The sequence below is a fragment of the Quercus suber genome, unplaced genomic scaffold (genome assembly GCF_002906115.3).
Source record: "Quercus suber isolate HL8 unplaced genomic scaffold, Cork oak 2.0 scaffold_44, whole genome shotgun sequence".
Lineage (NCBI taxonomy): Eukaryota > Viridiplantae > Streptophyta > Magnoliopsida > Fagales > Fagaceae > Quercus > Quercus suber.
The window spans coordinates 134,857-149,874 of record NW_027069509.1 but is presented as its reverse complement, the minus strand read 5'-3'; the positions used below and the strand labels follow the sequence as shown (position 1 = coordinate 149,874).

Below are 15,018 nucleotides of genomic sequence, written 5' to 3'. Positions count from 1 at the left end.
TGAACACCGCATCTTATACTCCAAGATAACAAATAATTTTCCAAACCTGACTTTAATAAAAGCTTGAGTTTGTGTTGAAAGGTCAAAGAAACATGTCCCGGTGGCTAACTTTAGATTAGAAATAGCTTCGTACGAACAAAGTCTAAAGGCAAACCTTTGATTTGATGTCTTGTAAGAATTTTTCACAATCATATCTTCCTTCTTCCAAACATGCACGACTCAGTTGGGACACGTGTATGGCAACAAATCAGCTTCAGATAAATACGACCCAAAATTATAGGACACAGCATATGAACAAGAAAGTGAATGGTGCCTCAAAAAGACAGAAATAAAGAGAAAATATTGTTCACAAAAAATAAAAAGTCGAAGCTCTACTTTTCCATAGGCCATAACAAAAGACACACAAAAAGGAAAAAGAATTCAAGAAAAGAAAAGGAAGAGCACTTTTCTATGCAAAGCAATGAAAAATAGAAAAATATAATCAAGATTCAAACATTTCCTATTTAATTTCTCTATCTTTTACCTCTCATAATGCCAAGTGGAAACTGATCAAAGAAGAAATTTTTAACTTTAAACCCCCAAGAGTCCACATGCTTTGGCAATTCAGGGTCTTGTAAATCCATGTTTCTCATTTAAACAAAATCTTACATTGACAGAAACCAGTGAATTATAGGTTTCTTTCTACACAGGAGAGACTATTACATCCGCCAGCATTTTTCTCTAAATAGGCCTCAAAGGTGAAGAAGGAATTACTCTCACCAAATCAAAGTTCTGCAGCTTTGTTGGGGCAACATTCATATACCAGTATATTCACCACAACATGTTACTGAGCATTGCTTAGTTATCTCACTAAGCACCAAATTGCAAGCAAATAGACCAAAATTGTAACAGAGAATTAAGCACTTGTGATGAAGCTGAATTTCCTTTGCTCAGTGTGCTAGAGCAGGCAACAATGAAGTACATTCAATGAAGACACCAAACCTAACAAAAACATATTTTGCAAGATTGAGAAGAGAGAGAGCTCATGCAGATTACTCCAATACTCTGCAAGACAACAGGAGATAGTTGGCCCATTTTGTGCAGTTGTATATAAATGCTAGTGCATACAATGAGCTCAAGGCTACAGAAGGATCAACACTTACACATCTATGCAGATCCTACTCCATGTACGAATCAAAATCATAAGAAATAATACAGCTATAAGATCTATTGAATTCTACATCCACCAGAGTCTTGCCCTCGGCGGACATTGCCATAGGCAGACAGTTCAAAGAGATCCATGTCACGATCTGCAATCATTTGAAAACCCATTAAGAATTTTCAATTAGTAATTCTAGTACATCCATTTATTTGAGGGCTTCTATAGGTTTTATGGAAGTTGAGAATACCTGAAACCCGGCAATAAGAACTTTTCTGGATGAGATCAGCTTTGGACAATCCAGTCCGATTTCCCTTTGATCGATTAACAGTTGCCTGTATTTAATACACAAAATTTCCTTAAATAAGTAAGATGCATATTATAAAGTAAAGCAAATATGAACACCAATCTTGGTGCTAAAAAATGGCATTCAATCCATACACACACTCAAAATGAACTTTGTTCGGAAATAAATTAAAAGGCATATCAAAGAGCAAGCCATCACAATTTGTTCACTATCTGATCAGAAACCACCCCTGCCACTGCAAAAGGAAGTGTAACAGACTAACACGAGAGAGAGAGAGAGAGAGAGAGAGTTCTTGTATAAAATTGTGGATTTCCTAATTAGTTTTATCAATAAAATAAGCATTGTCAGGTGTTAACCCTTTTACTACTCTCCATGCATATGGTAATCATCTGTTGATTGAACTTCACAAAAACTGCATTCAATTTCAATAGCATGAAGTTATTATGGTAACTGCACTCAACTAAAATGACATTTCCCTACATACCATACAAATTATTAATCTAAATTCTTAAACTGGTTCTAATTCTTTCCTTTCAACCTTTTTTCATGTGTCTTGGTATGCCAGAGGAACACATTATAAATTTATAACTCATAACAAAATATTCAGATAATGAAAACTTTAATTAGAAGCAATGTACAATATTGACCAGTATATTGGCTAGAGTATGGCTGAGAGCGGAAGATTCAGTCCAGCTTGAATTAATAACGTTTACAAACTTACATAAAAGCTTACTTCAGAGACATAACTGATTCTTTGAGTGTTCACTTTAATTATTAGATTTGTGTATGGATATGTACATCTCAACTCAATTTTCATAAAACATGCAAAAGACAAAGAAACTGAGATATCCCACTCTATTAACTTTGATGAACTGGAAAATATTTTATTAAGCAATATTTCTTCAGCACAAACATGTGAAAACAAAATGCCAAACTTCCAAACTTGAATATTCAAATACCTGCAAAACCTGACAATTTTCAAGTGTGCTTTGTCCTCCCTGAAATTTGTAAATATTCAAATCAAGCATCATGAAGTGGTTGAAAAATATATATTAAAAAGAAAATCAATATGGTAGGAACTAAGAAAAGTATTTCAGCATAAATTATCATAAATGACCGTTTCAAACAAAGACATTAACTGGAATCATGAACAGAAAGGCAACATTTAGACTTACTGCAACTTTTGGTTACTCAAGTTGGCCAAAGATAAGTCTCACTTAAATCTTTAATGACTCCTCATGTCATTGACAAGTACAAACTAGAAAAATTTTAACCTCAAGAAAACAAAATTGGTGACCAGACTCTGTAAGCCCTGTCAAAATTCAAATCAATTCAAATTTCATAATCTAGACCAGTGGAATCAAACAACATTAATACAGTGTCCACATCAACTATCTTGGGGTGGGGGAAACTTAGCCCCGTCAAGTAGAGCTAATCATAACACTAGATGGATCACAGACCTTGGATGGGAACAGAAGGGCTTAAGGGGGCCAAGCTTGAGGGCTTTTATTGTTGGGCTTTAATAGGCCAGGTTAAATGACAGGCTTCAGTTTGTTTTTAGAGTTGTAAAGGTTTGGACTCTTTTTTTTTCTTTTCTTTTTTAATGGATTGGGTGAACTATTAGAGGTTGACCTTGATGCGATGACAAGTACCTTCCTCCAAAAAAAAGCAACAGTTCAAGTCCAGAAATCAGCCTCTCCAAAAAATATTTGAGGGTAAGGTTGTCCGCCATAACCTCTCCCAAACCTTGTAGAAATGGGAGCTTTGTGCACTAGGTACGACCTTTTATTGGGTGAAATATTGGGCTAACCGTAACCAGATTAGACTGGAGTTTTCCTAAATGGGTCAGCTAAACTTAAGGATGGAGTGGTGGTACCTTAAGTTTTAACGAACCGGGGCTTGCAAAGGCGAGCAAAGAAGTCTAGTGACGCCTCAGCAACAGCTTGGCACACATGGACTAGAGATGATGGTGGCAGCACATCAGAAGCAGGAAATTTTAATGACTGGTGCATGAAGTGTTCACGATCTGCTATCAGGGCTTTTGGTTGCTGTTGGCAGCTTGATGGGTGGTACAAACGATGTTATTGATGGTTATGGTGGACTTGGGGCTGTTTGTTTCAACCATCAATGATGGGGATTATGAATGGCGAGTGGGACTGTTTCAGTGCTAGATGGTTTGTGGCATGTGGAATTTGAAGGCAGTAAGGACCGCTTGCAGGGGGTCTATGGCAGGTATGGGTTTCAAGTTGGCACTCATGCAGTTTTTATTTTTTTGGGAGGGGACTTGGTGATGGGTGAAGGGTGATGCTGTTTTGTACGGTGTTGGTGAGGAGTTTGACAGGTTGTGGGTGGGGTTTGTAATGAGGTTGCGCAGCTGTGAAGGATGAGAATGGTTCACTAAGGAAGGTAGCAGTTATGGCTTTCCCGAACTGAATCAGGGTTTGCGCTGTACCAAATTTGATGCAGGACAAAGAGTAGAAAATAGAAATAAGGGAAAAGAAGATAAGGACAGGAAAATTCCTAGGCTTCACTGCCTAAAGGTGCTTAAATCACCACCAAGATAGAGAGAGAAAATCTCTATTCTACATTATTAATCAAATTCAACATAAAAATAATGTCTTACTTCAGAGCTAAATAGGGTACCATATTATATCAAATAAGGGAAATCAGATCATAATTAAGATAGCAATCAAATCCATTAGAACTCTCAAAATAAAAATCAAATCAATTCTAAACCCATAATTTCATATTTTATAATTTGGACCAATGAAATCAATCAGCATTAATATATTATCCGCATCAAATACACAAACAACTAAAGCCTTAAGAACTGAATGGTTATAGAACTTTAAAGGGCCCTTGAACATAACTTCTTCTCTTAAGAAAGATTAATATGCAAAATATTGTCCAGGCAATATAACTAGATAGTTGAAAATTGCAGTTCCAGTATGTCATCCTCTCAGAATATTCCATCACACTCAACATACATCTACCCTCGTTTTGGCATTAGAAATCTGGTGAATGAATGTTATACAGCAATATCTTCCTTTTTCATTATGTGATAATGGCATCAGGATCTTTCTAGTCTCATCTTGCCTAAGTTTGCATATAATGTCAATAAGCTCTTCAATTGTTCTCCTCCCCCCTCAAAGCAGCATAACCACCTCAAAAGAAGAAAAGGGCACAAACCCTCCTTCACAATCAGGGTCCTAGCTTTGCTCCAGAGGATCTTTGAAAATGATCTTCTTCCTCAACCATACTAAAAACAAGAACCGGAATAACAACAATAATCCATCTATATCACTACATGAATCAATCCTTAGCAGCAACATCCTCTTACACCAACACTCTCTAGTGAGCTCTAACCAGTATCTTTTGGAATATGTTTTGGACTCTTTAATGAAAAAGGTCCCTAACCAGGCACCAAGGGGAGAATCCAAGGCCTGAAATTTTTTTTTTTTTGATAAGTAAGAAGAAAATATTATTAATGAAAGAAAAGTAAGAAAAATACAATGAGTTCACGGTAGTGAACGAAGGAAAAAGGAGCAAAAAGACAGCAGCAGCCCCTATTCTATTCTAATAGATGAAAGAAAATCCGTAAGAGTAGAACAATCCGAGAAGCCCTAACAATGAGACCAATCAAAGAGGGTCCGTTGGCAACACTCTAATAACTGAACCACAGTTTTCCCCTCAGCCTCAAAAGACCGCTGATTCCATTCAGTCCAAATAATCCACAATAAACAGCCTGGAACCAAATTCCAAATATCAGAACTATACTTCCCAAGCCAATGATACCAACAAAATAGTAAGTCCACAACTAAACCTAACATGACCCAATCGATCCCAAACAGCCGTAGCATATACATCCACAAAGAATGAGCTATCGGGCAAAAAAGTAACAGGTGATCCACAAATTCCGCGTTACAATAGCACATACGACAACGATTCGCCAAAGGGTGACCATGAAGCATAAGGTTATCCAAAGCAAGAATCTGACCATGAGCTGCTTTCCACAAGAAAAAAGCCACCCTTTTAGGAACTTTAACTTTCCAAATGCCCTTCCAAGGGAAAGAGGAAGGAGCTACATTTCGAATCTTATGATAAAAAGATCGAATATCGAACTTCCCACTTCCATTGAGATCCCAACAAAGCCTGTCACACCCTCCACCCCTAAGAAAACAGGAATGGAGGAAACGAAGTAGGGAGTAGGAAGCCGCTAACTCCCAATCATTGAATTCCCTATAAAATCTTAAACTCCACACTCTGTCATTATCACACACTGGAGGGCTTAACACTTTGGAAATACAAGCCTCCTTATTGGCTGAACACAAAAATAATTGAGGATAAAGAATTTTAAGAGGAACATTCCCAGTCCACTTGTCATGCCAAAACAGAATACGAGAACCATCCCCCACCACGAAAGAGAAATGCCTAGCGAAAGTATCCCACCCTTCACTAATACTTCGCCATAACCCTCAACCATGAGACCTCCTACAAGCTCTAGTGCACCAACCCCCTTTTCCCTCCCCATATTTCGTGGCTATGACCCTTCGCCACAGATGAGTGGTTTCATGGCCATACCTCCAAAGCCATTTCCCAAGAAGGGCCTGATTAAAAGACGTCAATTTCCGAATTCCCAAACCACCCAACTCACATGGTAAGCAAACCTTTTCCCAAGCTACCAAAGGATATTTGAAACACTCAACTGACGAACCCCACAAGAAGTTCCCCTAAATGCGTTCCAATCTAGCTGCCACAGCTTTAGGGATAGTAAAAAGGGAAAGGTAATAAGTCGGAAGGCTTGAAAGGGTACTTTTCAGCAAAGTGAGTCTACCACCCTTAGACAAATAAAGCCACTTCCAGCCTGAAAGCTTCTTATCCATCCTCTCAAGGATCGGATTCCACCATCCTCTCAAGGATCGGATTCCAAATAGAGGCTGTTTTATACAAAGTACCCAACAGCATACCCAAGTAAATCATAGGCAAACTGCCCACCCTGCATTGAAGAATTTTAGCCAAAGTCTGAATGTTACTCACCTCCCCAATAGGGACAATTTGAATCCAAGGCCTGAAACTTAATTTCTAACTCGGCATCATATCAAAAGCCCATTAAGCTCCTCACTAATGGTGCAGCAAAAGAGATATGCAAAAGTTCAAAATTTACCTCAAGGTGTTTTTCAGAGACTTTGAAATGTAATTTAGGCAAGGAAAAATATTCCCCAAATAGTCAGCAAGGACTTCAATTCTGATTGCCAAAATTACCGCATTGGGATCAGAAACAAATCTTGTAAGCAAAATACTCCTAGAATAATCCTTAAGATACTCAAAGAAAAAACTCAGAGCTCCATAGCCTCCATATTCGCTACATAGATAGACTTTTCAATGTCACACAAATCAAAAAACACCCATAAAAATTATGACACAAAATTTGAAATTTAGACACTCATACAAACAAATGGTCCCTGAATTGCCAGAACCCAAACAAACCCACTTCACAAAATCCAAACCACAAACGAAAACAAACAGAAAGATTTGTTTTTTTTTTTTTTTTAGTGAAACCAAAAAATAGAAATGTGAGTTACCTTAGAGTAAGGCACAATGTGATCATAATCATGACAGAGACAACCAGGACAACCCACGAGCTTCCGAAAGACGAGGTTCCCAAGAGCGTCACGGCGCCAACGATCGGGGTCTCGACCTCGAACCTTCTCGGCCTTGTTCCAGCATTGCTGCTTCACGTTGTATGGGAAGCTCCGAGGGTTGTTAGAATCCGACGAAACTCGGAGCTCTTCGAAGAGAGTGGCAGTGTCTTCTTCGGTGACAACAAGCTCACGGTCAAGGAGCGAGGTCTTGGGAGGAGTGAGTCTATTCGGGCGCGACCCAGTTGGAGTTGGGTCGAGCCCAGGTGAGTAAAGTGGGGTTCGAGTCCGGTCCCTGATGGGTGAGGGAGAGCGACGTTGGGTTTGGTTTCGGTCTCGCCTTGGACTTGGTCCTTTGTTGTTGGTCGGTCTCATTTTGTTGTTGTTGTGATGAGAGGAGAAAGAAGAAGTGAGTGGATCGAGGATCTCAAGTAACAGTAGTGTTCTTCTACTCAACACAACAGTGTTCATTTTGGGATAGATTGCTGTGGATTTAGCTCACAATAAAGTCTGATTCCTGCCATTATCTTTTTGCCATGTGTCCCCTTGTATGGATAATTTAGTGTTTATTACGCATAATCGGTTAAGCATATTCTATTTTTGAATTGAATTTTGAATTTGAAATGGTGACTTCAAGTCCCGGTACTAGTTCAAAGATATAGTGCGTAAAATTATGTGTGTGACAGCTTATGTGAAACAAGTGTTTTTTATTAAATTCAACGTATGGTTAATAATGTAACTTAAATATACTTTTGGATCTTAAAGTTTAAGATTGTTTTTATTTTAGCCATTTAAGTTTTAAAATTTCTATTTTAGCCACATGTTTGAATCCGTTTTCATATTACATGAATCCGTTTTCATATTGGTCTTGTTGTTCGTATACTTTAGTAATGTGATTGTTAAATGTTATTCCATGAAAAACTAGCTCTAGAATCTGGATCTTGTAGAATGCAGAAATTTCATATTTGTAGGCTGGAAAACATATGATGAGCGATGAGATTGCTAACATAAATGGACAGTGGGGTGGGCTAATATGAAATTTTAATAAGTCATGAAGGGCCAAAATGAAAACTACCTTAAATTTAAGAACTAAAAATGTACCTTAGTCTTGAATTTAATTGAAATTTTGAATAGAATTTAAGGAACTGTACATAATTTTACCTTGTATAAAAATTTTTTACGAATTGAGATCTCATGCAATAAATTGCTTCAATCCTAACCACTGAGACAATCTAATAGCTCATGAATTGATACTTCTACCACCTGTGTTTCAACTTTTTTGAATTTGGACATTAGATTAATCCAAAGACCAAGAATTAAACACTTGTTTAAGGACAACCAAATCCCCACTTTTAACTAAGGTTTGCAGACCCGGACCGTTCATTGAACCGTAAAAGGAAGATGTTCAAGGTTTTTGAGGTTGAACCGAGATCAAACCAGGGTCGAATCGTGATGACGTCATAATTAATTTAATAATTAATTAAAGCCTAAATATAGATCATAATCATGACAGAGACAACCAGGACAACCCACGAGCTTCCGAAAGACGAGGTTCCCAAGAGCGTCACGGCGCCAACGATCGGGGTCTCGACCTCGAACCTTCTCGGCCTTGTTCCAGCATTGCTGCTTCACGTTGTATGGGAAGCTCCGAGGGTTGTTAGAATCCGACGAAACTCGGAGCTCTTCGAAGAGAGTGGCAGTGTCTTCTTCGATGACAACAAGCTCACGGTCAAGGAGCGAGGTCTTGGGAGGAGTGAGTCTATTCGGGCGCGACCCAGTTGGAGTTGGGTCGAGCCCAGGTGAGGAAAGTGGGGTTCGAGTCCGGTCCCTGATGGGTGAGGGAGAGCGACGTTTTTCATCCTAATTCCCGGTTTTTACGATCTGACCTCCCGGTCTGGTCCGGGTCTGAAAACCTTGCTTTTAACCACTTCTAGGATCTACACATGAATTGGGACATATAAATCCCTAGGTTGCGTCTGTCTAACCAGCCGCTACCTTTGCTATAACAAACCTAGCCTTGTCAAACACCGCTCGAGCCATAAGCATAAAGTTCAATAAATTAGTAGCTTCTGGATTAGGCAAGGTTGGGCCTCTTGCAATATCACACAATTCGTTGACGTGAATTGTATTAGGTGTCAATTTTCTAATCATTAGATTAAATTAATCGTTAAGATTAAAAGTTTTTTTTTTAAAAGATAGTTTCAACCTATGGCATCCACTTTTGATGATATCTCTTTATCATCAGATCAAGACACCAATCAATTTTTGGTTGGTGTAGGCGAGGATTGAACCTAAATCTCTAATTCAACTATTAAAGAATTGCTTCTTTTGCAATAAACTAGCTATTAAGTCGAATTTCAATCCAAAACTTACAAACCAATATTATAATTATATTTAGGCGGAAACACTATTTAAGTCCCTACATTTTGGTGTCACAGTCAATTTGGTCCCTACAATTTGAGAGCGGTCAATTTGGCCTCTGCTATTTTTAAGTCACAGTCAATTTAGTCCATGCTATTAAATGACTAACGGAATTTGCTTAAGTGGCAGCCGGAATGCACGCATGACATAAATTAAATTAAAATATAAATAGACCTTTCATGTCAGCCCTTCCACATCAGCTTCCACTACTATTAATCCCATATTACTCTCACATGACCCACTTATCATCAACACTCTCATAGTCTCCCTCACTATCAAACACGATTGAATTCAAAATACCCAAATTAAAATTCCAAATCCCTAACCCACGATGAACATGAACTCCTTCACAACCAAATCTCTTCTCGCTTTTCTGAGTGGATGTCAAACTTATAAAAACATTGATATGGGTATACAAACTGTAGATAAATTACTTCATCTAGATTCCAAAAATCCTAGAATTTTTATGTTGTGTTATCAAATATTTATGCTAAAGCAAGGATAAGTGATTCTGTAAATTAAATTCAAGGCCTAATGAGGACATGGGGCATAAGAAATCACCTGGATATAGTTTAATTGAATTCGGAAACCAGGTTGAAAGTTCAAATAGCGTATAAAACATTATAAACGTTTAAACCCCCAATTACAAAAATATCAATTCAAGCTTAATGTCAAACAATATATGTGTAGAAAATGAACATAAGCTAATAACAGAATTGATAAACAATCTAAACAAAATAAATTCACATTCACAGTAGAAATTAAATGGCAAAGATTAAGGGAAAAGAGTTGCAAACACAAGGACAACACAACAATGTGTTATCGAAGAGGAAACTGAAATCCTTGATGTAAAACCTTTCCACCGCCCTTTAAGCGATCAATAACCCACTAGAAAATGAAGTTGAGATACATGAACAACAGAAGACCCTCCAAGCCTAATCTACCCAGTGTACCTAAGCCCTCCAAGCTTCTTGCTGCAATGAAGTTACGCCGAACCTTTGTCTTTTTTAACTTACCAGATTTCGCTATAACCCATAGCATCAACCAATAACCATTGGTTCCTTCCTTGCTACTTCCCAAAGCACCAAAAAGCCTTCTTACAAATGTGGATATGGTGAGAAAATGATTTGGCCAAGAACCTCTCAAGGATGTAACAATGGAAAGGGTGAAAGTAGAGGAATTTGAAGAGTCTCTATGTAAAGATTGTGAATGAGTCAATCTTGTTTTTCTCTAGGGTTTCTCTCTCGAAATTCTCTTTGGAAGTTCTCTACATTTCGTGGGTATAAGAAGTATTTATACTAGAGTGAGAAAGGAATTCGAAGAGTCAATTTTTCCAAAACAGAGCTGGCTGGCGACTTGGCCTCGCGACTTGATTGAGTCGCAAGTTCAAGCCACGAGCTAATTGAATGACCAGACTGGACTTTTTGTCCTGTAGTGCTACAGCTAGCATGACGGTTTAACTTCTCTACATGCTTCACTCGTGTGCATCTTCTGGTGGCTTGCCAGTCGCGAGCCACCTGTGAGATCTAGTCACGAGTCCCTACTTCACTGCACAGTCTTGAGCATTTCTTCACACTTTCTCACACACTACCCTTACATATTTCTACCTAAATACAGGGTTTCTAAATGTTGAATTATAAGCAAATTTGGCACAGAATAAAGTCAACAAGATGGTTGATTAAATTCAACCTTACACAGGTCTACACTTTTTTTGGCTGGATATGATTCTCGTACAAATTAGGTTCATATTCATTGATTTTTGGAACTCTTGAGGCTAGAGGCCGAGACTTCTGGTTATGTACCAAATACCAGTGGTTTTCTCCATGATGTAGATGAGCCAATGAAGGTTAAGTTGCTTTTAAAAGGGGCTGTTGATGCTGATGTTAATGAGGTTTTTTTTTTTTTTTTTTTTTTTTTTAATTATATTTTTTTAATTATATATATATATATATATATGTATGTATGTATGTATGTATGTATGTATCGTTTAGGGAGTAGGCTTGTGAAGAAGGAGTTCATGTTCAACGTGGGATAGGGATTTGGAATTTTAATTTGGGGATTTTGAATTCAATCACGTTTGGTAATAAGTGAGACTGTGAGAGTGTTGATGATAAGTAAGTCATGTGAGAGTAACATGGGATTAATAGTATTAGAAGCTGATGTGGAAAGGCTGACGTGAAATGACTATTTATATTTTAATTTAATTTATGACGTGTGTGCATTCCATCTGCCACCTAAGCAAATTCTGTTAATCATTTAACAACAGGGACTAAATTAACTGTGACTTGAAAATAGCAGGGACCAAATTTACCACTCCCAAAATGTAAAGACCTAATTGACTGTGACACCAAAATATAGGGTCTAAAATAATGTTTATGCCTTACATTTATTGTAATTGGTGTCAAATCAATAATATGATAAATATAAATCTAGACATCAATTTATAAAATTGTAGTTTCTTTTATCATCATTCAATTACTAATTCTAATTTGGAAATGTCCCAATTGAACTGTCGATGTTTCATAAGCCACTTTATTTAAGCAACAGTAGAATGGGTTTTAAGATTGTGATAAGAATTTGCAGGCCATATTCCAAGAGATTATCCCCGGCCTTGTTAGATGGTTCTATCATCTACCCACTTCTTGCTTTTGTCACTGTTAAACAACAAGTTTAGCCCATAGGTGGCTAAGTTATGGGACTCAAGGGATGGACTCTAATGGAATGTTTTGGTTGAGATAATTTTGATGAGGATGGAAAAATGAGAGAGAAAAATAGGAGTGTAAATGGTTAAGAGATGTGTTTGGTCGAGAGGACAAGGGAGGGCAAGCTCACCAAATTACAATCTCGCCAAAATGGAGAAAAAACTTAAGCGTAAATGCACTTTTAGTCCCTACATTTTGGCTTTTTTTTCCATTTTGATTTCTTACATTTTAATTTCACCACTTTTAGTCCCTAAATCAATTAATGCGTGTTATTTTGGTTCTTTCCGTCAGTCAACAACCGAAAATATCTGACGTGGCTGACGGAAGACTTAACTATTATTAAAAATCCACATCACCCATGACACATCAGCATATAAATTTGAAAAAAATAATTTATTAATTTTAACTAAATAAAAAAAAATAAAAACAGAATTAGAAACCAAAATTCATATAAATTAATATCTAAAAGTTTCTTGAACAAAAACACCAAAAACACCAACCCAGATCTAAAAGATTCTCCCGTTGTTTCTCTTCCTGCATTTTCTTAGCAACCAAACATACAAAACACACAACAATCTTCAAATGAGACCAAAACCCAACAATCACAAAAATACCAAAACACAACATCTCAACCATAACACTAAAACATCTAGGACCAAAATGGCCAAAAAAACATCTGAGAATGATGTGTAGAGAGAGAGAACGATATGGGTTTAGAGAGAGAGAGAAAGAGAGTGATCTGGGACTAAAATCGATGACTATCATTTTATCAACAGCTTTAGCCAACTTCTGAGAATTGCAGTGGATGAGGGAATTGCCCGGGGGCTTACCAGAAAGGAAAGAAGAGAGAATAAAAGACAATCTGGGTTTAGAGAGAAAGAGAGAGAGAGAGAGAGAGAGAGAGAGAGAGAGAGAGAGAGAGAGAGAGAGAGGCTGAGATATGGCTGGCGGTGGTTCGGTTTCTCCCTCGTCGACCAATAGCTAGCAGATCTACTTATCCCTCTTATGGGTTTTAATCATGGAAGCTTTGGTGCTTGGTGGGCAGCATGGATCGGAGAAAATGATGGGCAACATGGCATCTCCCTCTTGTGCGTGTTATGAAACTCAGATCGACGGTGGCGGCTGTGCTTTCCTTCCTCACCATTCACTGCCACCAGCCACCATTAAGGTAGCCTCCTTTATCTCTCCCTCTATCTCTTCTTTTATTGGACTCACCCACTGGGTGCCTCTTTCTTTTATCCATGATGGTGTAGGGAGTTTGGGTTGTTTAATGGTTCAAAATATGTTTGAGTTGTGGTTGAAATTTGATTGTAGGATTTGGTGGTGATGGATCTGGTAATGGTGGTGTTGGAGGTCATTCGGGTTTGGTGTTGGTGGATGTGGGTTAGTGTGGCAGATTGTGGTGGTGGTCATTGGATTTGACAGTTTAGGTTTTGATTTTTGTGGAAGAACACAACACCCATATTTTTATTTAATTTACAATTGATTTTTGGTGGAAGAATGTATACAAATTTAGAAATAGAAATTCTTTGAGTACTATTCTTGTTATTTGGGTTTGTGTTCTTGTGTTCTTATGATCTGGGGAAGTTTTTATTCTAATTGTGTGAATTTTTTATGGGTTTGTAATAAAGTTTAAATCTTATTGATCTAAGAATATGATTCATGTTCTGGGGATGAACACAAGTAGGGATGGCAATTGTGGCCCGACTCGCGGGTACCTGGCTTGGCCTGGCCTGACCCTAATGGGTCGGATTTTACCTGGCCCGATAAATAATAGGGTCGGGTTTGGGTTTTGGAAAAAAAAAAAAAAAAAAACCCGAAGCGGGTCTGGGTTGGGTCCGGGTTTTTGTAAAACCCGACTCGAAACCTGGACCCGACTCGACCCAGTTACAAGTTAATAAAATTACAAAAAAAAACCCTCCTATATATATACACTTATAAACCCTAAAACTAATCCTCTCATTTCACACAACACACACCAGCAGCCACTCTCCTCTCCCACTCTCACTCACTCTCAACTCACCGCCGGCGCTGTCACTGCCCTGCCTCAAGCACCTCAAGCGATCAATCATATTGGATTCGGCGGAGTTGTACAATTCAGAGACGAAGTCTTGGGAGACTCTTGCCGATGAAGAAGCCGAGGAAGATGTGTTTTAGTGTGTTCATGGATGAGAAGTTTTTTGTGATTGGGGGAATTATAGGACCTGATTCGAAGGCTCTTTTCATGTTTTGTGAGCAAAGCAAAATCTGGGTTTGGGTTTTTTTTTTGTGAGCCAAATTTGTTGGGTTTTTTTGGTGTTTCGTTGCTGAGATTTTCAGATTTGCTAAGTTTATTTCTTTCTGGGTTTGCAAAATTTCTAGGATTTGTTGGATTTTTTTTTGTACAAATAATTTTTTTTAATTTTATTATCTTATTTTATTTTAAAAGAATTTAGAAAAAAAATGTCTTTTTTAATTATTATTTTATGCTGACTTGGTATTTATTCAATAATAAATAAAATTTTTAAATATTATTTTATTCGCCACATTAGATATTTCCTGCTTTTGACTAACAAAAAGGACCAAAATAACACGTATTAATTGATTTAGAGACTAAAAATAGTGAAATTAAAATGTATGGATCAAAATAGAAAAAAAAAATCAAAAAATAGAGACTAAAAGTACATTTAAGCCAAAAACTTATGTACATGTAAAAATACTGTTTGGTCCTTGCTGCTTCTTTGCTCGCTTCTTCCTCTCTTTTTCTTCTTCCTTCTTCTTCATTTTTTCCCCCATTCCTCGCTCCTCTGCTTGCTTTCTTCACTTTTGACT

The 15,018-nt window shown here is 37.6% G+C and overlaps 1 protein-coding gene across 2 annotated transcripts; it reads right to left on the bottom strand.

Annotated features, from left to right (window-relative positions):
• Positions 1–546: 546 nt before the first annotated feature.
• Positions 547–7,575, bottom strand: LOC111998722 (uncharacterized). 2 transcript variants are annotated; one of them, XR_002881499.2, is made up of 5 exons: positions 7,028–7,575; positions 2,405–2,443; positions 1,389–1,473; positions 1,143–1,289; positions 547–1,044 (listed from the first exon to the last, which is right to left on the bottom strand). XR_002881499.2 is itself a non-coding variant. In XM_024030813.2 (4 exons), exons 1-4 carry the CDS (start codon positions 7,553–7,555, stop codon positions 1,207–1,209), a joined length of 735 nt encoding a protein of 244 aa, XP_023886581.1. In that variant the 5' UTR covers positions 7,556–7,575; the 3' UTR covers positions 547–1,206. The 2 variants fall into 2 exon arrangements, 1 of the variants encoding a protein (XP_023886581.1); XM_024030813.2 differs by having other exon boundaries at positions 547–1,289.
• Between the last annotated feature and the right edge of the window lie 7,443 nt (positions 7,576–15,018).